This window comes from Hippopotamus amphibius, chromosome 15 (assembly GCF_030028045.1).
Source record: "Hippopotamus amphibius kiboko isolate mHipAmp2 chromosome 15, mHipAmp2.hap2, whole genome shotgun sequence".
In the NCBI taxonomy this organism is placed as follows: domain Eukaryota; kingdom Metazoa; phylum Chordata; class Mammalia; order Artiodactyla; family Hippopotamidae; genus Hippopotamus; species Hippopotamus amphibius.
Window position 1 is genome coordinate 6128829 of NC_080200.1, and position 26565 is coordinate 6155393.

At 55.9% G+C, this 26565-nt stretch overlaps 3 protein-coding genes across 5 annotated transcripts in view; 2 read left to right on the forward strand and 1 right to left on the reverse strand.

The window, feature by feature from the left end:
• ARHGEF18 (Rho/Rac guanine nucleotide exchange factor 18) overlaps positions 1-210 on the forward strand; it is a 53208-nt gene extending 52998 nt beyond the window's left edge. For all 3 annotated transcript variants that reach the window (XM_057709011.1, XM_057709012.1, XM_057709010.1), the window contains one exon: positions 38-210. In XM_057709011.1, coding sequence (XP_057564994.1) covers positions 38-186 — 149 coding nt within the window. In that variant the 3' untranslated portion in view covers positions 187-210. The remainder of the gene's footprint in view (positions 1-37) is intronic.
• Positions 211-3002: 2792 nt separating this feature from the next.
• PEX11G (peroxisomal biogenesis factor 11 gamma) lies at positions 3003-13161 on the reverse strand. Its single transcript, XM_057709342.1, has 5 exons — positions 13084-13161; positions 11545-11736; positions 8892-9070; positions 5695-5757; positions 3003-5117 (listed from the first exon to the last, which is right to left on the reverse strand). Exons 1-5 carry the CDS (start codon positions 13141-13143, stop codon positions 4886-4888), a joined length of 726 nt encoding a protein of 241 aa, XP_057565325.1. The 5' UTR covers positions 13144-13161; the 3' UTR covers positions 3003-4885.
• An 8269-nt stretch (positions 13162-21430) lies between these two features.
• SAXO5 (stabilizer of axonemal microtubules 5) lies at positions 21431-25724 on the forward strand. The gene is given in 9 exon segments (XM_057708072.1): positions 21431-21494; positions 21497-22000; positions 23156-23262; positions 23352-23452; positions 23713-23825; positions 23906-24015; positions 24363-24564; positions 24913-24986; positions 25503-25724. Coding segments are annotated over 9 exon segments (1497 nt in total).
• Positions 25725-26565: the final 841 nt, after the last annotated feature.

The window sequence follows — 26565 nt, forward strand, 5'->3', positions numbered from 1 at the left end:
GCAGCTGCTGCCACCCACAACTCCCCGTCTCTTCCAGACCCCTGCCTCCCAGCCCCGATCCCGGCCCCAGCAGACGTCCCCTCTGACTACTTCAAGGCCTGGGCAACATCCTTCCCACACAGGGGCCTGTCCTCCACGTCACTTGACAAGGAAGAAGCCAGCAAGGAAGATGTCATCTTCTTCTAGGGGGCGTGGCTCAGGGTGCAGACCCCTCCCTGTGCCGCCCGCCCTTCGTGATTTCTGGGGATGCACCCCCCTGGCCCTCTCCCCTTCCCAAGCAGGCCTCTGCCAACAACCGCCACGCCGGGGCGGGGCAGGGCTGGCCCGCCATCTGGAGGCTCTCTGTAGGGTTAGCAGTGGTGCCTGGGCAACTTTGTAGACCTGTTTCTTTGATACAAAAAGGAAAGTTTTTAATCGAGGGTTGAACCACAGCTAACCCACGGAGCCATAACTGTAGCACCCCATTTGGGTAGAGTAGAGACCAACTCCAGACTGTCTTTCCAAGGCACTGACCAACTGTGGTGGTTTCCACCAGGAGCATTACAACAGGCCAGACCATGGCCTGAGGAGGTGCTGGCCCCAGGCTGGACTCCATGGCCACCAGGAGACCCTGGAGCGCGTCATTATGGCAGCAGAAGGGGCCCAGTGGTGTTGGCTGTGTCCACAGAATCAGGCAGAATTGACTTCCACAAGTGGGTTCATGGTGAACCTCAAGGCCAAGACATGACCCCAGCCGAGGGTGGCACAGCACTCGCCCAGGACAGAGGGCCACAGGGCAGGGCGGCCGGAGAGGTCGGCCGATGGTGCGCCCGGAGGGTCCTGCAGGTGCGGAAGCTTGTCCTGAGAAGGGCTGACCTGGAAGGGACGAACGGTGGCTCATTTTAACATGGTGGAGGTTTTTAAAAGTTGCTCTTGTCGAACTCAGTGCTTTCCCAAGGCGCCTCACGAAGGCGGCCTGGTTCTGTGGGCCTCGCGGATACCAGAAGCCCAGGAAGCCAAGTCCGCAGCTTCAGCCGGGGCAGGCACACACCCAAGGGTCCCAGCCCTGGGTGGAGGGTCGTCCGTCCCCATGAGATGGGCCAGTTCCGGGGCTGCCAGGGGTAGCCTCCCAGGGCCGGTGTCCCGAGCTGATAGGCAGATGCTGGGACGAGGAGGAGCAGTGGGGCGGGACGCCGGTGGCCTGGGTAGCGACTGTTGCCAGGGAGTGCCCAGATGGCTGCCTCGGGGGCTGCTCACACCCAGCAGCTCATTGTCAGCTCCCCAGAGGAGGGCGAGGGCCACCAGCCCAGCCCCGCGGCATGGCTGTAGGTGTTGGGGATGGTGTCTCATATCCACGAACAGCCCCAGCGTGGCAACTGGGTCAGACCCACGTTCCAGCTCTGGCCAAGTGTAGGCTGGGGTGTGGTGGGGGTGGGATTCCAGCTTTTTCCTGCACCCCAGGCTCCCCTGAGGAACCCGGAGCCCAGTCCCTCCCAAAGCATTGGCGGGAAGACTGGGTCCTGAGCACAGTAGGAGCCCGGGCACAGCGGGGGCGAGGCGACACGGCCAGCGGTGACAAGGAACTGACAGTGGTCCTGGACGTCTCCCAAGCTCATCTCTGGGCGCCTCCCCCACCCCCCCCGGCCCACGGGCCTGTGGCACCAGTGAGGGGCAAGGAGCAGCGGCCTCCTGCCCCCAGGACACGTCCGGATCCCCTGTGCCACGTCTGTAGGCAGTGTTTTGTGTTTTGTACCGAGGCGCATCAGAGCACTTTAGAGAAGTCGACTTGTAAGTTCCTGTCCTATCGTGAAGAGAACATCCCTGGGCCCTGCACCCCCACCCACGGGTCCACTCTGTCCCTCCCAGAGGACTCCTCAGGCCATAAGCCGTTCGAGGCCACGTGGTGGGAACCGGCCAAGGAGGCTTCCGGGCCGTGCCGGCAGCAGGGCGGCGCCATGGGCCCATCTCACCAGGACCCCGAGCTCGCTCCCGGGTACAGCCCAGTCCTATTTGTAAAGTAGGGGTCAAGCCAGTGTTCCTGTTTCTGGGGGCTCCATGCACGTTCATTGTGACCGTGACCTCAGTCCGCCCGACGTTTGTTTTTATACTGAGGGCAGCGTTTTCTCACTGTGGTGTGTGTCGGAACCGCCCTAGAACTCGAGACCTGATTCTAGCAATAAACGTGACTAAGATGAGCTGACCAGAGTGGCTGTTTTTCAGGGTTTTGTTTTAGGGTCCCCTTGCCCAAAGGTCGGTGCTGTAGTGTGCATTCAGGTTCGGGGCGGGCAGGGGGTGGGGGCGGATCGGACCCTCCGCTACCCTAGGAGGCCTCACCACCAGGCCCAGGGCCTGCCTGACAACCAGGCTGTGATGCCCTGTCCCTCCCACGTGGGCCCAGGACACCAGAGCAGTACCCTCAGCGGCTGTCACTTCCTGCTGGTGCACCACTCCCCCGTCCCAAGGCTGGGGTGGGGAATGTCGGGAGGCAGCGACGCCTCCCACGCAGGTGACGGCACCCCCACTCCACCCCCACCCCCTCGCGGCACCAGCTCAGACCAGTGACTGGGCGGACCGCACAGAGAGCCCAAGCCAGGTAGCCTGCTCTAGTCCCGGTGAGGAAGCCCCAGACGGCGATTACATCTGGACATTCCAAGTTGGAGGCACAGCTTCCTAGGTGGCGCAGTGGTTAAGAATCCGCCTGCTAATGCAGGGGACACGGGTTTGATCCCTGCTCCAGGAAGATCCCACATGCCACGGAGCCACTAAGCCCATGCACCACAACTATTGAGCCTGTGCTTTAGAGCCCGTGAGCCACAACTTTTGAGCCCACATGCCGCAACGACGGAAGCCCACGTGCCTAGAGCCTGTGCTCCACAACAAGAGAAGCCACGGCAATGAGGAGCTCATGCATTGCAAAGAAGAGTAGCCCCCACTCACCGCAACTAGAGAAAGCCCATGTGCAGCAGCGAAGACCCAACACAGCCAATAAATAAATAAATTTATTTATTTAAAAAACCCAACGTTGGAGGCAGTGGCAGTGCCAAGGTGGCTGTGGTGGCCCCCAGAGGAAGCAGCCCTGTAACAAGGCCATGGTGCAGAGAATGCTGCCAAGCCCTCCAGCCCTGGCTGGGTCCCCTCCCACTTAGGCCGCCCCGGCAGTCCTGGGGTGTCAGCCTCCTTGACAAGGGGGGCCCCTCAGCCTCCCTGCTCCCTGAGGGAGCAGAGTCCACCGCGCATGCACTCCCCATGTCCTGCAGAACAGCTGGAGATCCTTTGGGACCCAATCCCCTGGAATTGTCTTGCTTCACCCCAACCTGTAGATGAGCTTCAAGCCCAGAGAAGGGCACGGGACAGGGGGCGTGGCCACACAACAGGCAGAGGTGGCTCCTCACTTGCCCAGCCAGCTCTGCTGTCCAGGCCTGCAGGGACGCCAGCCTCCTGGGGTACCTGTGACCTGCCGTGTTACACTTCCAGGCGTTCACGTGGTCCCCTGACAAACACACTGCTTTACAGGTGTTAACTCACTTGAGTCTTCAGACAGGTAGGCAGTGCTGCTCTGACCCGCACCCTAATCGCACGGGTGCCCCTGGGTGCTGGGAACGCGAAGCATGCCCCCCTTTACGAGAGGGAAGAGGACCCCCCTCCCTCCTCTCTCCCCCTCCCCTAGGCCAGAGGGAGACCCCCCTCCAGCTGCTGGATGGGCCAGGCGGGGTCCCTGCGTCCTATGTGACCCTGAGCAGCCCCACAACCCAGCTGTTCCCGGCCAAGTACCTTCTTTGTAAAAGAACAAAATGTGGTTGGAAGAACAGGAGGCTGCAGGGACCTTCAACATGGCCAGTTCATTGGTTCTTCCGGGTGCTTGTGAGCTGTGAGGGACAGAGCGCTATTCCCTCCCCTTTCCCACCAGGACTCACACCTGGAGGGTCACAGGGCGCAGCAAGAGCGAGGGGCAGGGGTGGGCCGCCCACTGCCCACCGGAGCCGCCCGAGGCCACGTGCTGCCTCTCCAACCTCAGACGAAAACAAGCTCGTCCCGTCCTGCCTGCCATGTTCTTCACAAGCTGGGAGGCGAGAGACTCGGGCATCTCCAGAGATGCTCGGAGCCCATGAAATGCTCAGGCCAGCCCTGTGTCCGAGCCATGGCTGTGGGATGCTTCGGCCACGACAGCAACCTCGCAACGCCCAGGAGCTCGAGACGCGGGCACAGCCTGGCGGAGGCAGCATCCATGGCCGGGGTGCCCAAGCCCACGGGGAGAGAGGACCGGCCCCCTGGGCTGAAGGCCGCTCCGGGTCCGCGGGCCGCACCTGCAGCGTTGGAGGGGACCACCGGACAAGGATGCTCCGGAAGGCGGGCGGGGAGGTGTGACTTCCCACCCCAGCCAGCCCGCAGGAGGCTGAACCCAGGCCCACAGTGGGCACCTGAGCACCCTCCCTAAAATAAGGCCTGTGGCACCCCCGCCTGCTGGGGGGAGAGGGCGTGCGAGTGAGCAGACAAGAGGGGGTGGGGGGAATTAGGAATAAGCTCTCACATCTGGCCTGGCACTGGAACCACCGCATTTAATTGATTCTTATTTCACGTTCCTCAGGGCCCCCTGGTGCTCTCCATCCCGACCAGCTGCTCTGCTGGCCTCTACTGGATGGAGGGCTCTGGCCTGCGGGGGCCTGTTCCTCTGCACCCGAGTGAGTCTCAGGGTCTTCCCGCTCCGCCCCCACAGAGGCTGGGCCTGGGGGACCTCGCCCCCCACACGCCCACCGTCCGGGGCTCATGCCCCAGGCTGCTCTGTGCATTCCTCTGGCTGGGCCTCCCTGCACCTGGCCTTGATCTGCTTGATTAAAGATCCGGCCCCTCCCGGGCAATCACTGCTCCAAGGGAAGGGCCCCTATTGGGGTTCTGGCTCCCTGGTCCATCAGGGGGCGGCATCAGTCTGGCTGCCGGCCCGGACTGCCTGGTACACGCTGAGGAGGGAGGAGACGGTGCCCAGGAGGCCCACCAGCCACGGAGGGAAGCGGCCGGCCCACAGGACGCCGGGAGGCAGCCAGTGCACCGCGTTGGCCAGGTCGGCCAGGTTGCTCAGGAGAGTCAGTGCCTCCGACCAGATCTGGGCCTCCACGGCCCTCTGCTTGCCCCGGGGCAGCCGGCTGTGGGAGCAAACGGGGCACTCAGGGAAGGCCGGGTACCCCCCACCCCCACCCTCCCGCAGGGGCAGAACAAGGAGCGCTGGGCAGGGAGGACTGACAGGGCCTCTCGTGGGACCGCATGCCAGTCACACCCGCCAGAGGGAGCCCACAAAGGGAACGAGAGCTCAGGTCCACACCTCCGTCCTCCTGAACCCCTGGAGCTGGGCGGGGAGGTGGGCAGCTTCTGCGCCTGTGCTGGGTGCAGCCCTACCCCGTGTCCTTTCCCAGGATGATATAGTGACTGACCTTGGGACTCCATCTCTGATCATCCTCCCTGATGAGGGCATGGCCGTGAAGGCCCAGCCCTGGAGTCCCGGCTCTGCCACTTCCTGCCTAAGGGGCCTCCAGCTAGCTTCTGTTTCCCCATCTGTAAAAGGGCTACATGCACCCGGAGGCCCCTGGCGCACATCAGGCACCCCCTCCCCACCGCCACACACACACGCACGCACGCACGCACGCACGCACGCACGCACACACGGGGCCTGATCGCTGGTGACTCTGAGCACCTCCCTGGCTGGGAGCAGCCCCGCCTTCGTACCTGGTGGAGGCTGCCGGGGGGCTCCTCGGCCTCTGTCTCAGCTTCAGGACCATCCACAGGGACCTGCAACACGACAGAGGACGGGGTGGGAGAAGCCCGGTGGGGGCGCAGGGGCCCAAGGGGGGGGCTCCCCGCCTGCCACTGCAGCCACAGCTTCCCTGTAAAGTTTGCCGACCTTGCCAACAGACGGCTCCAACCATCCTGCGCCCTCCTGGAGCCCCAGACCGTCCGTGACTTGGACGCTGCGGACTCATCCCTAAGGCAGACCCCCTCCCGCCTTCGCCGGCTGCAGGTTCGGGAAGGTCCAGTGCTTCTGACCTGGCCAGTGAGGCTCTGGCTCAGCCTCTGCAACCACTGGCCCTGAGACCAACAGTTCAAAAGAACATCGAGCCACATGCAGGGTTAACGGCCCAGCCGGGAGGCAACCCCTCTGTGGATGAGGACATGAGGGTGGCCCACTGCCGGCCTGGCCTGGCCGGGGAAAGCTGTCCCCACCCCACCCCTGTGTCTTGGCTGGCTCACCAGGGGAACAGGTCCAGATGGGCACCAGGCCTGTCCCCAACCCACACACACACCCTGGACACTGGCCGGACCTGTCTGGGGTGCGTCTAGACGACCTTCTGGGCCCCGAGGGCTGGCACCTGCAGACTGAGGAAGCGACCATCAGACAGGCGTCCTGAGGTGCTCCTGCGGACCCTGGGGCCCGGCGTGGTGTCCACCCAGGCTGCTCTGCCCAGGCCTTGCACCCTGCAGCTGGGCTGTGGGGCGTGCGGGGGCGTGAATGTGCCGAGTCCAGCCAGCCTGAAGGCTGACCTCAGCCAGACTTCCTGACTCGGAGGTCCGTCCAGGGCCTGATCCCATCTCCCCAGCCACCGTGTACCCATCCAGGTGACAAGTCCCGAGGGGAGGGGACAGAGGGCAGCACCTTCAGTAAGGTCAGTGGCTGTCCGTCAGAGCCCCCTGGGGGACGCGTGCAAAATGATGTTTCCTGGGCCCCCAGACCTGAAGAATCAGAACTTCCAGGAGCTTCAGCCAGGCAGCACCTACATTTCAACAACCTCCCAGGTGACTCTCTGGCACCCTGGGGTCTTAGGGGCCCCTGGTCATGATGAGTACACACCCAGTGCTCCCCAACCCCCACACTCGTGCTCACGCCAGATACAGAGACACGACGGGAAAACCAGAAGCTCTACAAATGAATGGAGGGGCTTCCCTGGTGGCGCAGTGGTTACAGATGCGCCTGGTCCAGGAAAATCCCACATGCCGCGCAGCAACTAAGCCCACGAGCCACAACTACTGAAGCCCGCGTGCCTAGAGCCCGTGCTCCACGAGAGACGCCACGGCACAGAGAAGCCCGTGCACCGTAACAGAGGAGCCCTTGCTCACCGCAACTAGCAAAAGCCAGTGTGTAGCAACGAAGACCCAATGCAGCCATAAATAAATAAACAAACAACTGCCATTGGTGCTAAAATCAATGAATAAGTATAAAAATGAATGGAATAATAGGCAGAGCATATTCATCCTAAAAATAGGATTCCTGGCGCAGTGAAAGTACCCTGTATGATAGATACCTCACTGGTGGATACATGTCATCATACGTTTGTCCGACTCAGAGAACAGGCAACACAGGGAGGGAACCCTAACATCCACCAGGGCCGTGGGGTAATTATGCTGGTGTCAACGTCAGTTCACCGATTGTAACAAATGTCCTGCTCTGGTGCCGTGTGGGTGGTTGGGGAGGCTGTGCATGTGTAGGGGGTAGGTGGGAACTCTGCTTCCAGCTCAATTTTGCTGTGAACCTAAAACTGCTCTAAAAAAATAGTCTATTAAAAAAATAAAGGGAACCAAGGCTTCCCCTAAAGCAGGAACGGGAAGTGTCTTGGGGCTGGAGGTCACACGGCAGCCTGAGGAGGGGCTGCAGCCTCAGAGCACCCAGAGCCCAGCCCAGGCAGCCGGAGCACATGGGGAAGGCTGATGCGGAGAGAGACGGGCCAGCTCCGTGACAGCCACCGTGACTGGGAGGGGAGCTTACAGCAAAGAGGAGCCGTACCCGTGAAACAGGAGAGCAGAGACAAGAGTGTCAAAAATCAAAGGCGGGGGAGAAATCACCAAAGCATAAAGAGTGGGGATCTCTGGGTTGGATTGCAGGCGATTTGAATCTTCCGCTTTGGGGTTTGTTCATTTTCCAGACCGTCAATAACCATACAATACACGTATGATTGGAGGGGAGGGGGAAACGAGGACTGCTGCACCTCAGGGTACACCCAGGGAAAAGGGACAGCAGATGGGGGCACCGCCCTCCCCGCCCCCGAGGTCAGGGGCTGCCCATCTCTCTCCTGGGATCTGAGAGACCTTTGCCACCAGGAAACATGTGCACTGGAAGCCCTGCTTCCCTTGCCTTCTGGGGCAGGGGACGCAACAAACCCTATCGGCAAATTTGCAGAGGGAAGGAAACCACTATTTTAGAGTTTTAGAAACCGTATGGTTTTTTGGAAGCACGGAGCCAGTCTGGAAACTCCTGGCTGTTTTGTCTGAGGGTGTCTGCTGGTGACAATGCGAGCAGGACTCAGGGACCCGGGGAAGGGCAGCCATGCCAGCCACTTCTGTCCAGGCCCCAGAGTTATTTCTTCTTCCTGGGTCTAGTAGACACAATCGTGCCCTCCCCCTCCAAAGATGTCCATATCCTAATCCCCAGAATTATGATGTGAGTATGTTCCCTTCCAAGGCAAAAAGGACTCTGCAGATGGGATTGAGAGGTCAGGCAGGAGGCTCAGAGTCAGAGAAGGAGTTGTGGCAACCGAGGCAGAGGCTGGAGTGATGAACTTCGAAGGTGGAGGAAAGGGCCATGAGCCGAGGCATGCAGGCGGCCTCTAGAAGCTGGAAAAGGCCAGGAAACAGGTTCTCCCCTGGAGCCTCCAGAAAGGTCACAGCCCTACCCACGCCTTGATTTTAGCCCAGTGAGACCCATTTTGGACTTCCGACCTCCAGAACTGTTAAGATGATCGACTTGTGTTGCTGAAAGCCGCCGAGTTTGTGGAAATCTGTTTCAGCAGCAACAGGGAACGCATACAGTGAGGTGGTGACAAGAGGGAAAAAAGCCGGAGGCAAACACCCCCGCGCCTCCAGCCTGCCTGTCCATCCGCCGGGGGTCTCAGGTGGTCCCTTCCAGCCTCCAAGCGGGCGGTGATGCCGCTTACCTAGCAATCCCCAGGAGCAGGGAGAGGCCCCAGAGGGCTGTGCTCAGTGTCCACCACCGGGCAGAGTCCACGTGGAGGATTTTGGCATCAGCAGCCCAGGCGACGTGCTCACAGGGGTAGTAGAGCTGGTCGGCCAGGTTGCCCAGGACAGACACACAGCGGACAAAGATGTCCTCCTCCTATGGAACCGGGAGAGAGAGGAGGATGGGCCTGAGGTTGGACCTACCAACCGCCCACTTCAGGGGCTCAGGCCACGCCAGGTGGCAGTCACAGGGCAACGTCCAGGCCTGGCAGGCTGGCCCACGGCTGGCACTGCAGGAGAGGGAAGGCCTGCTTTCTCAGCAGCGTGGTCAACACTGGTCAGTGGAGTGGCGGGTCTCCACTCAGCCGCTCGTGGAATCCCCTGGGGAACTTCAAAAACCCCACACCCAGCCCCCAGCCCCAGGGATTCTGCCTCACCAAGGCTGCGGTAGGCCCTGGCACCGGGAATTTTTTTTAAGTTCCCGGATGATTCCCGTGTAGGACAACCTGGAATGCCCTGCGTGTGGGTCTCTGGCACAGGACCCTGAGAGGGGAATGGGGGAGGCCGCCCCGCAGAGAACCCTGAGCAGGCAGGTGGGGTGGCCTGGTGGGCTGCCACACACCCGGTGCCAGCTTCCAGCAAGCAGTATGCTGCAAGGCTTGGGTCACCTCCCCCAAATCAGAGAGGGGTCACCCACTTCTGCAAACAGGCAAACTGACACTTTTAGAGGAAGCTGCCACTTGCCCCATCTCCTAGAGGGATGGGCCTCAGGCCGCTGAGCTGCAAATTCCACACCCTCCAACCCTGAGTTGGAGGCAGGGCCAGCTGAGGCTGCAGGAGCCTCTTCCCTGGGTTCTGTCCCTCAGGGCACGGCCCCCTCAAGGCCTCCAAGCTGGTCCGGGTCCCCAGCCAAGTCCTTCACTTCTCTGCCTTTAACCTCGTCATCCTCGCTGCCTGCCACACCCTCCGCCTCTTCTTTGTCTTCCCCGGACCGCCCCCACCCCCCGCCAAGGCCCCACCAATGCTTGCTGCCCTCTCCTTCGTACTGGCCAGCTGTGATCCCGCAATCCTCTGGGTTCTGAACCCCACTTCAGCTCCGCCATCCTGCCTGGGACCTCCTGGGGTGTTCTGGCACACTTCACCCCTCCGTGAAGATGGGGCCCCTACCCCCACCCCAATGTGCTCATTCCACCAGTGTTTCCTGAGAAGCAGGAAGGTCTGGGCCCTATGCTGGGGAGGAGATTCTCACCCGGGCGGGAGGTGGGGGCACCAACAAAAGGGGTTCTTGTTCTGGCCAAGGGACACAAGGAGACACAGAGAGCCCCCTACCCCTTGCCTGGGGACTCAGGGGAGTCTTCACAGAGGAGATGGGGGGATGCACGGGAAGCTGAAGAGATGGATGTCAAAGCAGGAGGAAGGTCCAGGGAAACACCAGCAGTTGGGATGATCAGGCCACGGGCACTGGGGCGGAATGGGGGAGCATCTGAGCAAGCGGGTCAGAGAGGAGATCCGGGGAGGGCAGGGGGGAGGAGCAGGGCAGCCCAGAAATGGGGCGTGACTCAGCCAGGCTGGCCCAGGGCAGCTTCTGGGCCCATCCCCTTGGGGGACAAGATTGAAACCCCTGTCCCTGCTCTAGACCCACTGGTGAAATGATGCACTGCTGTTGTAACAGCAAGATATTATAACTAATCTACATGTCCAACAGGGGATCAGTTAAATAAGTCACCAGCGGTGATAAATGTGTACTATGTGGCCATAAAGAAGGAAGGAGCTTCTTGGTTTTGGTTTTTGGCCGTGCCACACATCTTGCGGGGATCTTAGTTCCCTGACCAGGGATTGAATCCAGGCCCTTGGCAGTGAAAGCGAGGAGTCCTAACCACTGAACTGCCAGGGAACTCCCAGAAGGAGCTTCTTTTGGACTGATATGGAATGAACTCCAAGTTGTACTGCTTTATTTGTTGGTTTTGTTTGTTTGTGTGTTTTTTTTTTTGGCTGTGCCATGCGGCACGCGGGATCTTAGTTCCCCAGCCAGGGATCAAACCTACGCCCCCTTGCAGTGGAAGTGTGGCGTCTCAACCACTGGACCACCAGGGAAGTCCTCCGAGTTGTACTGTAACATGAAAAAAGCACGTGGCAGAAGAGCGTAAATGGCACACAACTATTTGTGTAAGCAATGTGCCTCTGCCTGAGCAGGTGCAGGAGATCTCATGAAGGAAACACAAGAAGCTGACAACACTGGCTGCCTCTGAGGAGGAAAACTGGCGGCCAGAGGGTCAGGAAGGAGAGAGACTTTTTAATCATACAGTTTTGGGGGATGTGCAAACATATGAGATAATTCTTTTAACTGAAACTGAAATGAGAACATCTGTCTCAAAAAAAAAGTAAAATTGGGGATTTCCCTGGTGGTCCAGTAGTTGAAACTCTGTGCTTCCACTGCAGGGGGTGCGGGTTCCATCCCTGGTCGGGAAACTAAGATCCCACACGCCGTGCGGTGTAGCCGGAGAAAAAAAAAAAGTAAAATTGAAAAAAATCATCAACTGCCCACACAGTGGCCTTTATAAAGACAAGTCCCTAAGATGCCGACTTCCTTGGGGTCCGCACCCCTCCCTGTAGCCCCACGCATCCCGTTACCTCTGCCCCCAGGCCGTACTGCTTAGTGTAGACAAACATGGGCATGTCATCAAAGAGTCGCAGGATGGTCCTGCAGTGGCTGAGTTGGGAAGACAGTGCCAGCAGGCGCGTCCCCACTTCTGACCCGGCGGCAGGACATTGTTCCACCAGGACCCCGCCCACCAGCTGGCAGCAGTACCCCAGCGTTCGGATCTGTGGGAAAGCAGAAGCAGTCAGCATGGCCCTGCTGCAGGACTGAGCTGGATCACCCCTGACCTGGCGTGGGCCCCATGGGATCAAGTGGGAGAAAGAGTCTCAATCGACAAACTTCCAGTAAAAGCCAAAAGTTGAAAAAGATACTTCTGGTGAGACAAATGGAGAAACATGACATCATTTTCCAAAAGGCACTGTGGAAACTAGCAGAGTGCTGGCTCATGTCATGGAGTGGCAAAGCCTTTGGAGACTTATGTGATGGGGACAAGAAAAAGAACCCCCCATTTCCCATCTGCTGGATCCTCCTTTTCCCAGAAGGCAGGGGGGCTAGGTGGAAATGTGTATTTGAGTCTACCTGGCTGGACCAAGGTCCATGCCTGGGCTGTGGACCGGGAAGGTGACCAGGCCTCAACCCAGTGGACAAAAGGATAATTTGTCTGTATTACTTTCACGAGAAGGAACCCAGTGGTTATGTGAGAATCAGTGGGTGATATGGGTCATGGTGAAACTGGGTCTGCGTCACCACCCTTATACCTTTATTTCATCTGCTTTTCAGAAGTTGCTTTTTCCTGTTGTTTTATATATCATTTCTACTTGTAATTCCTTTTCAGCACCTTTGCAATGGCAAAAATGCTGAAATTTAGATGCCCAGCTTGGGGGCATCTGTTAAAACCCGGATACACAATCATAGAGGATCTGGTTGGAAACTAAATGCCCAGCCATTGATACCTTCCCTGGTACAACCGAAATACATACCTGTAAGAGACTGATTGGGACAAACTCAAAGTCTGACCTCAGAGGCCTGGAAGGGACAATCTACATGCCCAACCAGAGGGAATGTGGTCAAGTCCTAAACATCCAGCCCTAGGGAAAACCCTGCAAAATCTTAAATCCCCATATGAGGCTGTTTGGGACAACCCAGGGACCCACTTCAGTGCCCTAGTCCGAACCTAAATGTCCAAACGTGGATTTGTCTGGCATGAAAATCTCCAGCCAGGTTGAATTGGCCAGAACAACCTAAGTGCCCAACTGTAGGGGATTTTTCGGAACCCGAATGTCCAGCCAGAGGGGGAAACCTGCAACATCCTAAATCCTCATACGACATTGTTTGGGACACACAAGCGACCCGGCCGTATCCCAACGTGCAAACGTGAGGATCTGGTTGGGTCTGTACATGTCCAGTCACGACGGGGTGGCCGGAACAACCTACATGTCCACCGCTAGGGGACGGGGCCTCCGCCCTGGGGGGATCCTGAGCGACCCCGCTCCCTCTCGGGCCTCAGGGTCCGGGTCTCTGGGCTTTGGCCCGACGCCGGGACCTCTGGCCGCTCTCCACCCCAGCCTCACCAGGCGGTCGCGGCCCCTGTAAGACTCCAGCGCCGAAGCCAGGCCGCACAGGGACACCATGGCGACTCCGCCGTGACGTCCCCGTGACGTCAGCGCGCCGCGCCAGGGGCGGGCCCGGCGCGAGGCTGCGCGCTCCCGGGAACGTTCTGCGCAGACGCGGCCGCGACCCTTTGTCCGGGCACCGGCCCTTTGTCTGCTTCTGGGAGGGATTGAGTTTTGCAGCTTTGGGGCCGCCACGTGAGCTCTCCCCCGGCCATGGCCGGTGCACCCAGGTGGACCCTCGGAGCTCGCTACCCGTGTGTTCAAACTTAACCAACTACCCACACACAACAAATATTCCAAGCAAAAGCACCAACCTGTTTGCTGTGGTCCAAGAAGAGAGTTTTCTAATTTTTCGGCTTCACTCTTTCTGCATTGTCTGCTTGTCTATAAGGAGCGTGGGTGGCTGTTGTCATAGCATGTAAGGCATTTTTAGGAAGTCAAGGAAAGTTTGGGGACTTGCTTGGCGGTCCAGTGGTTAGAACACTGTGCTTCCACTGCAGCGGGCGCGGGTTCAATCCCTGGTGGGGGAACTAAGATCCTGTATGTGTGCGTGCATAAATAAATAGAAGATAGATAAATAAATAAACAAAACTATCCCTTTAAATAAATATCCTTTAAATAAAAAAAAAGTCATAGAAATGCATGGAACCTCGCTAGAAGAACAGACTATAGAATCTGATAGGGCTTCCTTGGTGGTGCAGTGGTTAAGAATCTGCATGCCAATGCAGGGACATGGGTTTGATCCCTGGTCCAGGAAGATCCCACATGCCTCAGAGCAACTAAGCCTGTGCAACACAACTACTGAGCTTGAGCTCTAGAGCCCGAGAGCCACAACTATTGAGCCCATGTGCCACAGCTACTGAAGCCCATGCACCTAGAGCCCGTGCTCCCCATCAAGAGAAGCCGCAGCAATGAGAAGCCCGTGCACCATAATGAAAAGTAGCCCCCAATCTCCGCAACTACAGAAAGCCCTCGCAGCAATGAAGACACAACGCAGCCAATAAATAAATAAATGAAATAAAGAACCTGATAACTGGAGTTACACCAGAGAGGATAACTGGGTGGCTGGTGTTGACTGAAAAAAAAAAATGCACACCGTGAGAGCTGTGAGTTTCAGTTTTACTGGGGACTATAGCCCAAGTGACAGCCTCAGACAGCTCTGAGGGTAAGAGGTGGGGGGCAGGTCAGTATATGTGTGATTTTGGAGAAGTGTAAGTGTAATCACACATCTTGGTAGAAGATTGCTTCTGGTCGCAAGGAACAGATACTGCAGTTAATGATTTTAGTGCTTTTCTTAGTATGGAAAGATACAAGAACCCAGGCTCATAAAAAATTTGTCCTGAAAATATTAACGGTCTTAAAGCCTGTCTTGCCGGTTTTCCCAGAGCGGAGAGTGCCTCCCTCATTCCTGATCTTCCACCCTGAACTCCCGTCAGAGTATGTCGAAGGTCAGTGAGAGCAGTGGCCAATGACCCGATCCTTGTAGAGCCAGACAGCGAGCTGCATTCTTTAATTGTCACTGGGAAGAGATTAAATGTTCACCTTTGTACCGTTTTGTAGCTTTTGAATTTTGCGCAATCTGCATGGACTAGCCGGTCAAAAAATTCAAAGGCATTCTTTCAAAGAGTTAGCATAGCCTGTTTTCCTTTCTTTTTTTTTTTAAGCTCTTTATTGGAATATAATTGCTTTACACTGTTGCGCCAGTTTTTGCTATACAACAAAGTGAATCAGCTGTATTTATACATATATCCCCATATCCCCTCCCTCCCACGACTCCTTCCCACCCTCCCTATCCCAGCCCTCTTAAGTCATCACCCATCATCCAGTTGATCTCCCTGTGTTATGCAGCAGCTTCCCACTAGCTATTTTACAGTTGGTGGTGTGTCTATGTCAATGCTCCTCTCTCACTTCTTCCCAGCTTCCCCTTCGCCCCCCACCCCATGTCCTCAAGTCCGTTCTCTACATCTGCATCTTTATTCTTGCCCTGTTTTTCTTTTTCAATTGAGGTGAAATTCACATGACAAAAGGTTTACCATTTTAAGATGTGCAATTCAGTGGCATTTAGTACACTCACATGTTGTACAAACATCCTGCCTTGATAGTTTTAAAACGTTTTCATCACCTTCAAAGGAAACCTTGTCACTCTTTCAAGCAGTCACTCTATTCCTCCTCTCCTAACCCTCAGCAACCACAATCTGCTTTCTGTGTCTATGGATTTACCTATTCTGGACATTACATATAAATAGAATCATACAATATATGAACGTTTGTGTCTGGCTTCTTTCACTGACCCTGTTTTTGAGGTTAATCCATGTTGTGCATGTCTGTGTACTTCATTCCTTTCTTGTGGCTGAATAATATTCCGTGCTGTGTCTCTATCACATTTTGTTTATCTGCTCATTGGCTGATGGACACTTGGGTGTTTGTTTCTACCTTTTGTCTCATGAATATTGCTGCTATGGACATGGCGTACATGTACTTGTTCTCGTCCCTGCTTTCAATCCCTTTGGGCATATACCTAGGACTGGAATTGCTGGATCATACGGTAACTATGTTTGGCTTTTTGAGGAACCACCAGACTGTTTTCCACAATGGTTGCACCACTTTACATTCCCACCAGCAATGGACAAGCATTCCAACTTCTCCACATTCCTGCCAGCACTTTATTTTTTATACATACATTTTATTTAACCCAGCATATCCAAAAATATTGTCATGCCAGCATGGGATCAGTACGGACTAACGTACGCACATTTTACCACCTACTCCCCCCACCTCCATCCTCTCCTCGTAGTACATCAGCTTTCTTCTTCCTCTCTTAGTCCGCTGAGGAAATTCCTCTACATATTTTCTTCCTTTGCAAGATTGCACCTGTTCTCCTATATTTCCTGAGGCTAAAATAATAAATAGGGGTCAGGGAAAGATAAGCTGGCTTACCAGTAAGCGAGACACAAAAAGTACAGCTCCTACTGGCTGTGAAGTGGTATCTCACTGTGGTTTTGTTTTGCATGTCCCTAATCACTAATGATGATGACCGATTTCATCTTGATTTTGAACTCCTCTTAATGTTGACTCCTATTACTCTTCCAGCTTCATTTACTCTTATTCAACCACCTTGCCTTCCTCCTGTTCCGTGAAGTTGCAGCCCACACCCACCTCAGGACCTTTGCATGTGCTGTTGTTCCCTCTGCCTTGGAAGGCTCTCCCTCCAGATACCCACATGGCTCCCTCCCTCACCTCCCCCTCATGTTTACTCAGATGTCATCCTCTCATGGGGTCTCCCCTGCACACCCTCCTGGGCACTTCCTGCCCGTATGGCTTGCTGCCTTATTTTCATTCTTAGCTTGTAACTCTACCTAATGTAACTGTATATGTTGCTTCTTAACCTAGTCATCTTGTTATTTGTCTGGTTATCTCGTCATTTGTCTCTCCTCAACAGAATGTGAACTCCACCAGGGCCCGGGCTTTTGATCTACACAGCCTGGCACAAAATGGGTTCTCAATAAGCAGTGCTGCCTGCGGGGCTCAGCACCCCATCCAAAGCTCACTGTTCCTGGTTCACCCGTACTGTCCTGGGAGATCCTGTCCACTCCCACATTTTCCCTAGGCACCTCTTCACTGGCTTCTCCCCCATCTCTCTCCAATCCTGCCCCTTATCCTGCTCCCACCTGCCCCCTGGACATCTCCCCATGCAAATCCTACAAGCCCCTCACACTCAGCTACTCCCAGACGGACATCAGCAGCATCTTGCTTTTCTGTGCCCCCACATCAGGGCTCCTCTGCCCATCACCCAGCCACAGACCTGGACATCACGCTCACCTCTTTCCCTCCATGCATCCCTCCCATGTTCCTGGAATCTTTCCCAGCCCACAGCCCCCTCCATAGGCAGCCCCCATTCTCTCTCACCTGGACCCCAAGCCCCTGCCTCCTCCTGAGGGCCTGCCTTCCCCGCAGCATCCCAAGAGATTCTTTCATCCTCACAGTTGACACAGCCCTCCTTGCTTAAGCCTTGGGTGCAGAGGCCTGTGTGCTCCCCAGCCCCCTAACTGGGGACACTGCTCCATCAGCAGGAAAAATCCAGGGACTTACCTTGGGGTCCAGCGGTTAGGACTCCACGCTTCCACTGCAGCAGGCACAGGTTCGATGTCTGGTTGGGGAACTAAGATCCGGCAAACTGCGTGGTGCAACCAAAAGAAAAAACAAACAAAAAAACCCCCCAAAACAAACCAAAAAAAACCCCAACCACACACACATACACAAAGCAGAAAAAATCCAAGCCAAGCCCAAGGCCCACAGGGGGAAGGGGGCCCTCGGGCTGCAGAGTGGCTGCATGAGTGGCTGGATTCCTTCTCTTGAGCCCATACTGTCCCCAAGGACCTCGTAACAGCACAAGGCATTTCTCTGATGCCCACTGTGCAGCAGGGCCCATTCTAGGCACCAAGGAGACAGCAGTGAGCCTTGCAGGCAGGGCCCAGCCCTCCCAGTGTCCGCCACTACCTGGTTAGGGCTGAGTTTGACCTTTGGGAAAGAGACAGGAGCTGGGCTGGCCTTCACAGCTGGCCTTGTGGTTGCTACGGGCTGGCTTGGCAATCACAGCTAGGCGCTGGTGTTCTCCTGCTGGACACAAATAATTTCCCAGGACACCCACGTCGGACAAGGCCACTCTGGGACCGTGGTGGAACAAGACAAAACAAGCCCACTCAATCATGGTGTCTGGACGCAGACAAAACATGAACACTGTCCAAATTACAACAGCGACCAGACATTTCCTGGCTAATCGGAATGACTTCTGTGCCTCTGCCAATCGTGCATTAATCTTGCTTCATTCCTTAGACTTTATGATCAAAATTATTCAGTTTCTCTGTAAGAGCGTTATCTCTCCCCCTTGCTTCCTGGGTCCTCCTTTTCCTGGCAGGCAGGGGAAATGTATATTCGCATCAACCCGGCTGGGCCAAAGCCCTCAGTAGAGCCCTGGGATGGGGAGCAGGTGACGAGATCTTGACCCAGTGGACAAAACAGCACTTTTCTTGAATTTAGTGAAAAGGAACCCACTCAGTACATAAGTCCTGGTGCTCGAAGTACAGGGAGGACAGACCAGAAAACTGTATTATAAACATTAAACCCGCCAAAAGACTAGATGTTAATTGTTGCAGACACTAGAAAAAAATGATATTTACGTGACACCATAGAGGTGTTGGCTAAGGCTACAAGAGCAACCATGTTGCAACAGAAATGGATCAAAAATTGATATGTTGTATACGTTGAACTCACACAATGTTGTATATCAACTATATTGAAAGAAAGGAAGAAAGAAAGAGAGAGGGAGAGAGAAGGGAAGGAAGGCAGGAAGGCAGAAAGGAAGGGAAGGTGGGAGGGAGGGAGGGAGGAGAAGGGAGGGATGGAGGGAAGGAGGAAGGAGAGGGAGGTCGGGAAGGAGGAAGATCCCATTCAGGAGGTGATCTGGGGTACCGTGAACCGGGACAGGTTCACCACCCTTATATTTTTATTTCATCTGGGTTTTTTTTTTTTTTTTAAGAAATTGCTTTTTCCTTTTAAAAATGTTTGTATTGTGGTAAAATATACATAAAACGGACCATTTTAATCATCTTTAAGTGTTCAGTGACATTAAGCGCATTCACCCTGTCGAGCAACCATCCCCACCATCCACCTCCAGAACGTTCTCATCTTCCCAAACGGAAACTCTGTCCACATTAAGCATCAGCTTCCCATCCCCCACCATCCTGATGTTTTTTATGTATTATTTTCATTTGTCGGAACATCTCAAAAAAGGAAGTCAAACTTGCAACCGGTAAAAGCATCCACAACGGAGCAAAGCCCCACTTAGTGAAACACTCCCCCCGCCCCGCCCCACCCCCGGAAGCACCTAAGACAAGCCCACATCTGATAGATCCATGACATGTGCTCTCCCCGCTGCAATGAGTAACAAGCCCATATGTGTTCCCGGTGGTCCTGGAGCTGGAAGTGAAGAGCACAGATGTCTCTAAGGCTACACTGGGGGTCTGTAAGCCCTGGAGTGTCATTAAGCAGTACAGTGACTCAGAGAGGTTAGCCCATCCTGTGTTAGAAAGCAGACGAGGAGGAAAACCTGGGGAAATGGTGATAATGGACACCAGTGGCCTCTGACATCAAATACTCCCCACTGGAACTTCCCTGGTGGCACAGTGGTTAAGAATCCGCCTGCCAATGCAGGGGACACAGGTTCAAGCCCTGGTCCAGAAGGATCCCACATGCCTCGGAGCAACAAAGCCCATGCGCCACAACTACTGAGCCTGTGCTCTAGAGCCGGATAGCCACAACTACTGAGCCCGAGTGCCACAACGACTGAAGCCCACACACCTAGAGCCGGTGTTCCTCAACATGAGAAGCCACCACACTGAGAAGCCCGCACACCACAATGAAAAGTCGCCCCTGCTCGCCACAACTAGAGAAAGCCCATGTGCAGCAACAAAGACCCAATGCAGCCAAATAAATAAACTTATTAAAAAAAAAAATCCTCCCCACTGAAGCGGTGGCCATTCCCAGCCCCATTTTCCAGAGGACAAGACTGAGTCTTCAAGAAGTCAAGTCACTGACCAGGCTCCCTTGAGCTCTCAGGAGGCAGGATCCTCTGGCCTCACTCCTGATTTTCCTCCCGGTTGCCCCCCAGAGTTGCTGGGGGACCGTTGTGACAACATTGTCCCAGGCAGCTTATTGGGTCACAGTGGGCAGGGCTGGACTACACTTGGATTCAGCCTCAGATGGAACAGCTTAGCATCCTCTGGGAGACCGGGAACAGAGGGAGTCTCAAGGGTCAGGCCCATACCAAGCGCATCTTCTAAGATTCATTACCCCCCATGTCCCCCCTTGAGGTAGGTATACTCTCCTCATCCCTGATCAGGAAACAAAATGAAGCTCACAGGAGCCCAGTTACTTATTCCAAGGGGACCCAACTAGTCATTTCACGCATCAGATTCTCCCATAAACTATCTGAAAGCTTCATGACCCTCAACTAATTTGGTGAAATGATCGAAAAAAGCAAACAAACAAACAAAACAAAAACAAAAAAACTGTGGTTTTGTTGAAACCTTTGATGTGTGTTTTCTAAAGAGACTGACATGAGCAAATAGTTGTGGGCTGAAGTGATCCAGGAGGGCTTCCTGCAGGAGGTGAGGCTGAGCCAGGGGTGCTGGTGGCATCCGAGGGTCTGGTCTCTGCGGTACAGAGTGGAGGGTGGTGAATACACCTCAGTTCTGAGCAAAGGTCAGAAAGTCACAGTCGGCTAAGTGGGGTGCTGGGACGCCAGAGCTGAAGTTCAGAGAAATGAGTGGGAGGTGTGTAAACCGCAGACAGCTTGAGGACAGGAAGAAAGTCAGGGCCTGGGACAACTGCAGAGGACATGAAAACCAGTGAGGAGGGGTGTGGCAGAGATGGGACAGTGGCCAGGACTGGGCAGAGAGACAGAAGTGGGTTCCCAGACAGGAAGGAGGGGAGAGCCATGGCCTTGACAAGTGACAAAGTGAAGAGAATGAGTGCCGGTAGCAAACTGTCAAATGCAGTGGTTAATTCTACAGATCTTCCTGTTTCTCTGCACCAGCCTCAGGGCCTTTGCACCTGCTGTTTCTTCTGCCCAGGATGCTATTACCCCCAGATACCCAAATGCCCTGCTGCTCCTCTTTCTAGGTCTTTGCTCAACTATCATCTCAGAGATGCCTTCCCTGACTACTTAAAACTACAGCCCTTCCACCCGAAACCCCATCCTTCTACGAACGCCATGTGATGTTTTTCCCCACAGCACTTATCACCTTGTAACTTACTCTGCAAGTCATGTGATTACATTTACTCTTTATTGTCTGGCCCCTCTGGGCCTAATTACCATCTCCACAAAGGCAGGGCTCTTGGTCTGTTGATGACGGATCCCCCTCTGGGGGCCTGTTACCAAGCCAGGCACGCTACAAGTGACAAATGAGTGATTATTTCTACCTCTACTTTCCCTGGGAGCAGGCAGAGGGGCTACACTTGTTTCTTTTCTTTTTTCTTTTTCGGCCGAGCTGCCAGGCCTGTGGGATCTCAGTTCCCCGACCAGGGATTGAACCCGAGCCCCACAGTGAAAGCCCTCAGTCCTCACCACTAGGTCACCTGGAAACGCCCTACACCTAATTCTTATGAAGTCCCCAACCCCGAGCCCTGTGCCTGGAGAAAAAGGAGAAAGGGGTAAAAGGCAGAAAGGAGTAAAAGGCAGCACGGACCCCGCGGGCACCTGCTCAGTCCCGTCTCCGCCCCCTCACAGGTGGCGCCGCGTCCCGCGATGGCCACGGGCGCCCTCCTGCCGTGCCCAGTGTCCCGGCTGGACTTCCTCAAGGCCTCGCACTTTGCGTTGGGCCCGACCCGCGGCTGCACGTGGACGCCAAGCAGTGCACGTCGCACCCGGACTTTCCCGCCTACCCGAGGGTTACCCGTGGGCCGCTGTGCCAGCCGCCGCCCCGCGCGTCCCTCTTCCAGCAGGACACGCGCTGGGTGGGCCAGGAGCGCCTGTCAGAGACGCACTGCGCGTATGCGCCCCCATTACCGCTGCTGTTGAGCCAGTGGCAGCCGGAACTGGCGCGGGAGCGCACGCTGGCCATGCAGGCCAGCAACCTGCACGTGCACGCGGACTCGCGCACCCGCACCGGCCTCTCCACCGCGCGCTCCGACTCCGGCTGGAGGGAGCTTCCGGAGCGCGCCCTGGACAAGATCCGCGGTGCGCGCCTCATCTTTGACCGCGACTCGGTGCCGTCAGGTGACCGAGCCAAGCTGCGCATCCCGCCCACCACGCACCAGGAGTACTTCCGGCTCCGCGATGTTTGCCCGAAGCCCCGGGAGCCCTCTTGCCACTACGGTGAGCGCACGCCTGGGCGCCCTAAGGCAACTTGCCCAACACCATGGTTCTCCTGGCGAGCGGGGATTCTGCACCCACCCCAGAGGACTTTTGGCAATGCCTGGATCATTTTTTGGTCTTCACGACTGGGGGTGGGGGTGGTGAGAAGGTGCTACTGTCAGGGAGTGGGCGAAGGCCAGGGATGCTGCTAAACATGCTACCACGCACCGGGGAGCTGCCCACAGGAAAGAATTATCCAGCCCCAAATGTCAACAGTGCAGAGGCTGAGAAACCCTGGAACCTCCTTGAGCCTCAACGTCTACATCCACAGAATGGGCATGTCTCCCGAATCTCTCCAGGGTGCTGTGCAGTGGGCAGAAATCATGAAAGCTGGTTTGGGGTCAGACGAATCTGTTGTGTCCCCACTCCACCCCCACCCCCCACCCCCAGCTCGGCCACCTTAGTAGTTGTGTGACTCTGAGCAAGTCTACCTCTCCCGGCCTCAGTTCACTCATCTGCAAAATGGGTGCAACAACAGGGCCCCCACTGTATAGTTACTGGTGAAGCCGGAAGAGCCCCGAGTGCAGGATGTGCCTACCAAATTAAGTGTCGCTGTCATTCGTGTGATCCAATTCTCTGACTCAGGGGACTTTGTGGTGGATACCACTAGTTAGAGACCCTCCAAGCTGGGCTCAGGGATTGTCAGAAGTGGATTTGATTTCGTTCTGGTTCTGAATTTCTATGGCTTCCAGCAGGTTATTTGACTTCTCTGAGCTTCAAGGGGGCTATAAAGTGGGGGGAATAACATCAGCCCCCCCCCCCCCATGAGGTGCAAAACACTTAACCTAGGCACTGGGCTCAAAACTTGGTAGCTATTCTTATTCTTGTTGTTGTTATTATTATTATTAGCAGACCACGCTGCTTACGGGATCTCATTTCCCCGACCAGGGATTGAACCTGGGTCACGGCAGTGAAAGCCCAGAATCCTAACCACCTGATCACCAGGGAACTCCCTTGTTCTCATTTTTTTTTATTATTTTTGGTGTTTTCCAGACAGGCCTTAGGCTAAGTTGTCAAGACTGCCTGCCTCCCCTCCGCAGGCAAGGAATCGAATCCCAGTGGTCCTGAGGCTGCAGGGAATTGATCCCATTCTCTCTCTCTCTCGTTCATCCTCAGGGGGCCCCAGTTCCCTCAAGTGGGGGCCCAGGAGACAGGATGACAGCACCTCCTACAAGAGACAGTTCCAGGCCCTGCCAGGCCCACCTGCCTTGATGTGTAAGAGGGTAAATTGAGGCTGGCCTGGTGCTGCGGGTGCGGGGAGCAGCGATGGGGCAGTGTGGTCTTGGCCTTTCCCACCCCTGTCCTCCCACAGGCCTCCTCCAGCATAGAACTGGGAGACTTCAGGATAGGCTGTGAACCCATGTATGCAGAGCAGAAATACGCCTACAGGCCCCAGGTTCTGCCTCCAGACAGGTACAAAGGGACCATGACCTTCTACCAAGACGGGGCAGAAGGGCTGTCAGCAACATGTGGGATGTGTCACCTAAGGCCCCAGGGCCAATACTGTGCCTTTGAAGTCTCCATCACCCCCAGGCAAGGTCCACTGTCGTGCCACACTCTCCACAATTAGCACCTCACCGTTTGGCCATTGGAAAGCCTGTCCCTCTCTCCCTTTTCCTGGAAGTTGCAAAGGCCCAGATCAGATGCATCCTCACACCTCTCCTTATCTGTAGGTATGACAAGGCCCAGGCCTCAGCCCACATCCACCATGTGAATATCCATCCTGGAGATGGCCTCTTCCATGACAGGACCACCAAGGGTGAACACTTCTATGCCCGGGATCCAGGTGAGAGTCTGCTGTCAGCCCGCCCCTCTCTCCCTCAGCAGCCTCCCAGAGCTGCTCAGGACCTACTCTGCCACTGGCAGAACCTTTTGTTCTTCACCACAACCATTCTCCGGAGTCGCACATCCTGGAAGGAAACGGGTGCCCCGGTCCAGGCAGCCTCACCACCTCCACGCACTTCTTTCACGGCCAGGTCAGCAGGAAGGGGCAGAAGGTGGCTTGGCTCATCAGGGAAAAGGACTTTCCCAAGCAGAGTGAATAATAGCAAGTACAAAGGCCCTGAGGTGGGAGGGAGCTTAACAAGTGTGCAGGGAGCTTCTGGATCTATTTGTGTAATATAGGGTCAATCGCTTAACCACTCCAATCCTCAGTGGCTCTGTCTGTAAACCGAGATAACAGTACCAATTCCCAGTACCATCACGTGGGACCCAGAGAGACTGTGAGACGTCCAAGGTCACACAGCGCCCACTTCTGACCTCCATCCCGACCTTGGGACATCCCTAACACGGGAAGCATCCCAGATGTCATGTGGTCCTACAGCCGCTGCCCGCGACCAAGCCACCCGGCCGCCACGTGCCTCATGAGAAATTGCAGAGTCCCATAACCTTAGGGGAGCCGTCGCTTCTCGGACAGTTCTTCCAGACCTCCGTGGGCACGGACTACTTACCCCCTGGGATGCAAAGTCCTCCAAGAGCGCCCAACCTCCACTTGCTGCAGAGCAACCTGCCCCAGGGCACCGGCGGTGAGCGCGGCCCCGCCCCACCTCGGAAAGCCACGCCCTTGCCACAGCTGTGGCCCCGCCCCCGTCAATCCCGCCTCGCCCATGCCCGACTCTGGCTCCGCCTCCTGAAGAGCTAGATCCCACCCCACGGACAAAGATCCCAACTCTGCCCCTGAACAACCCCGTTCCCTTGTGAACGCGACTCCCAACCCACCCCTCCACCCCGCCGTGGCCCCTGACAACTTCAGCACTAGCCCAGGCATAGCCCTTGAACCCTTACCCCATCCTTAGTCTCCCACTTCCCTTCCCCCTGGGCCCTGCCTTTTCTCCCTCAGCCCCTCCGCTGGGCCACCCCACCCAAATCTCCAGAACCAGATTTTTTAACCATGAACCAGAAGATGGTGAAGCCGCACAGAATAGCTCCAGCCTCCATGCTACAACGGGTATGGGAGGGGGATGGCGTATCTCTCTAACCAGGTAACCCCCGAAATCAGTGTAGAGTTATCTCAGGAAGATTATACCATCGACTCAGACTCAGAATTAGTGTCAAGTCCACTCAGGGTCACCCCAGGTTCAGAGTCATCTTAATGTCATCCCAGCCCCAGGTCATCTCTAGCTCAGCCCCAGGGTCATGTCGGGGTCATCTTCACATCACCAGCCACAGTTATACCCCCAGCTGAGGGTTAGCTCAGAGTCACCTAGGGTCAACTCAGCCCTGTGTCATTCCAGGGACCTGCCTGGTTTCTCTCCAGCTTCTCATCCAGCTCCTGGGTTAGCCCAACCTGGGGCCCCCTTTTGCCTGTCTCCCCAGGGTCCAATCATCAGCCAAACTGTGCTGAGCCTCTCCCCACTCTCTAACGTTCCCAGGGTGGTGCGGGGACTACAGGGTGGCCTGGGGGGGAGGGGTGGTCAGCCACCCTCCAGGCTGCCCTGCCGGGCTCCCCACCCTGCCTCTGCAGTGCAAGTATAGCCACTAGGAGCCCCCGCTGGGTAGACAGCGCTTCTTCTCAACCCTAAACAAGGATGAGTTTGCCTTCAAGTACCGGGGCCCAGCAGTGCTGAGATGGGACAACTTCCAGGAGAGTCATGTGCCCCTGGGCTCCCCTCACCAGTGGGGCTGTAGGGCTGGGAAGGCAGACCCTCAGGCTCCCCAGACCCCTACCTACCCATGCCCTAGCTAGCAATAAACACTGCTTTGGCAACATCCCACCACTTTCCATCAATTAGCCATGAAAGAGGATAGGGTGCTTGCGGGGTGCAGGAGAGAATGTACAGGAGAGAATGACTCCATGGAGAAGCCCTGAACTTCTGCAGACCCTGAGGGTCATCCCACTGTGGGCAAGGAGGCCATCTCAGTTTGTGCAAAGACTCGGTGGTCACACTCACATAAGGCGTTCAGGTGATACCACAAGGTTTTTGTTTTGTTTTGTTTTTGTTTTTGTTTTGCTGCACTGCAGGGCTTGCGGGATCTTAATTCCCCCAACCAGGGATCAAACCCAGGCCCGCAGCAGTGACAGTGTGGAGTCTTAACCACTGGACCACCAGGGAATTCCCTCTGCCACAAGTTCTGAATGATGTGGGAGGATGGTGTTACAGTGTCGAGCAGAGGCTGTGTGGTGAGAGGTTGAGAATGACGTAGGTTCCTGGGGATGAATGGACAGAGTCCAAATCCTGACTCCTCCCTGTCCTGGAAAGTAGTCTTGGGCAAGTCATTTGACCCCTCTGAGCCTCTGTTTGATCATTGGTAAAATGGAGATAAATATTATAATAGCTCTCTCTCATTAGATTGTCATAAATGAGAAATGTACACACTGGTCAGTGTGCATGGCTGGGGGGTCAAGAAGAGAGACCTTCCCTTCCGAGGATGAAAGCAAGGAGGGTGTAGGATGGAGCTTTCAATCATTGAGAGACTGGGTGGCGCTCAGGGGGGCATGAAGAGGTGGACACACTGAGAAAAAATGACCCAGCAATTTCCCCTGATGTGGGCAGAGGCTGGAAGCTGAATGGTTGGTGCACTGGCTG

What these genes read in the sequence shown, in the direction of transcription:
- PEX11G (XM_057709342.1), bottom strand. Translation starts at nt 13,143, where the DNA reads ATGGTGTCCCTGTGCGGCCTGGCTTCGGCGCTGGAGTCTTACAGGGGC. An exon ending in AGTACGGCCTGGGGGCAGAG is followed by an intron (nt 9,071 to 11,544) that starts GTAACGGGATGC and finishes CCGGTTCCATAG; the next exon opens with GAGGAGGACATCTTTGTCCG. An exon ending in CCCCCGGCAGCCTCCACCAG is followed by an intron (nt 5,118 to 5,694) that starts GTACGAAGGCGG and finishes TTGCTCCCACAG; the next exon opens with CCGGCTGCCCCGGGGCAAGC.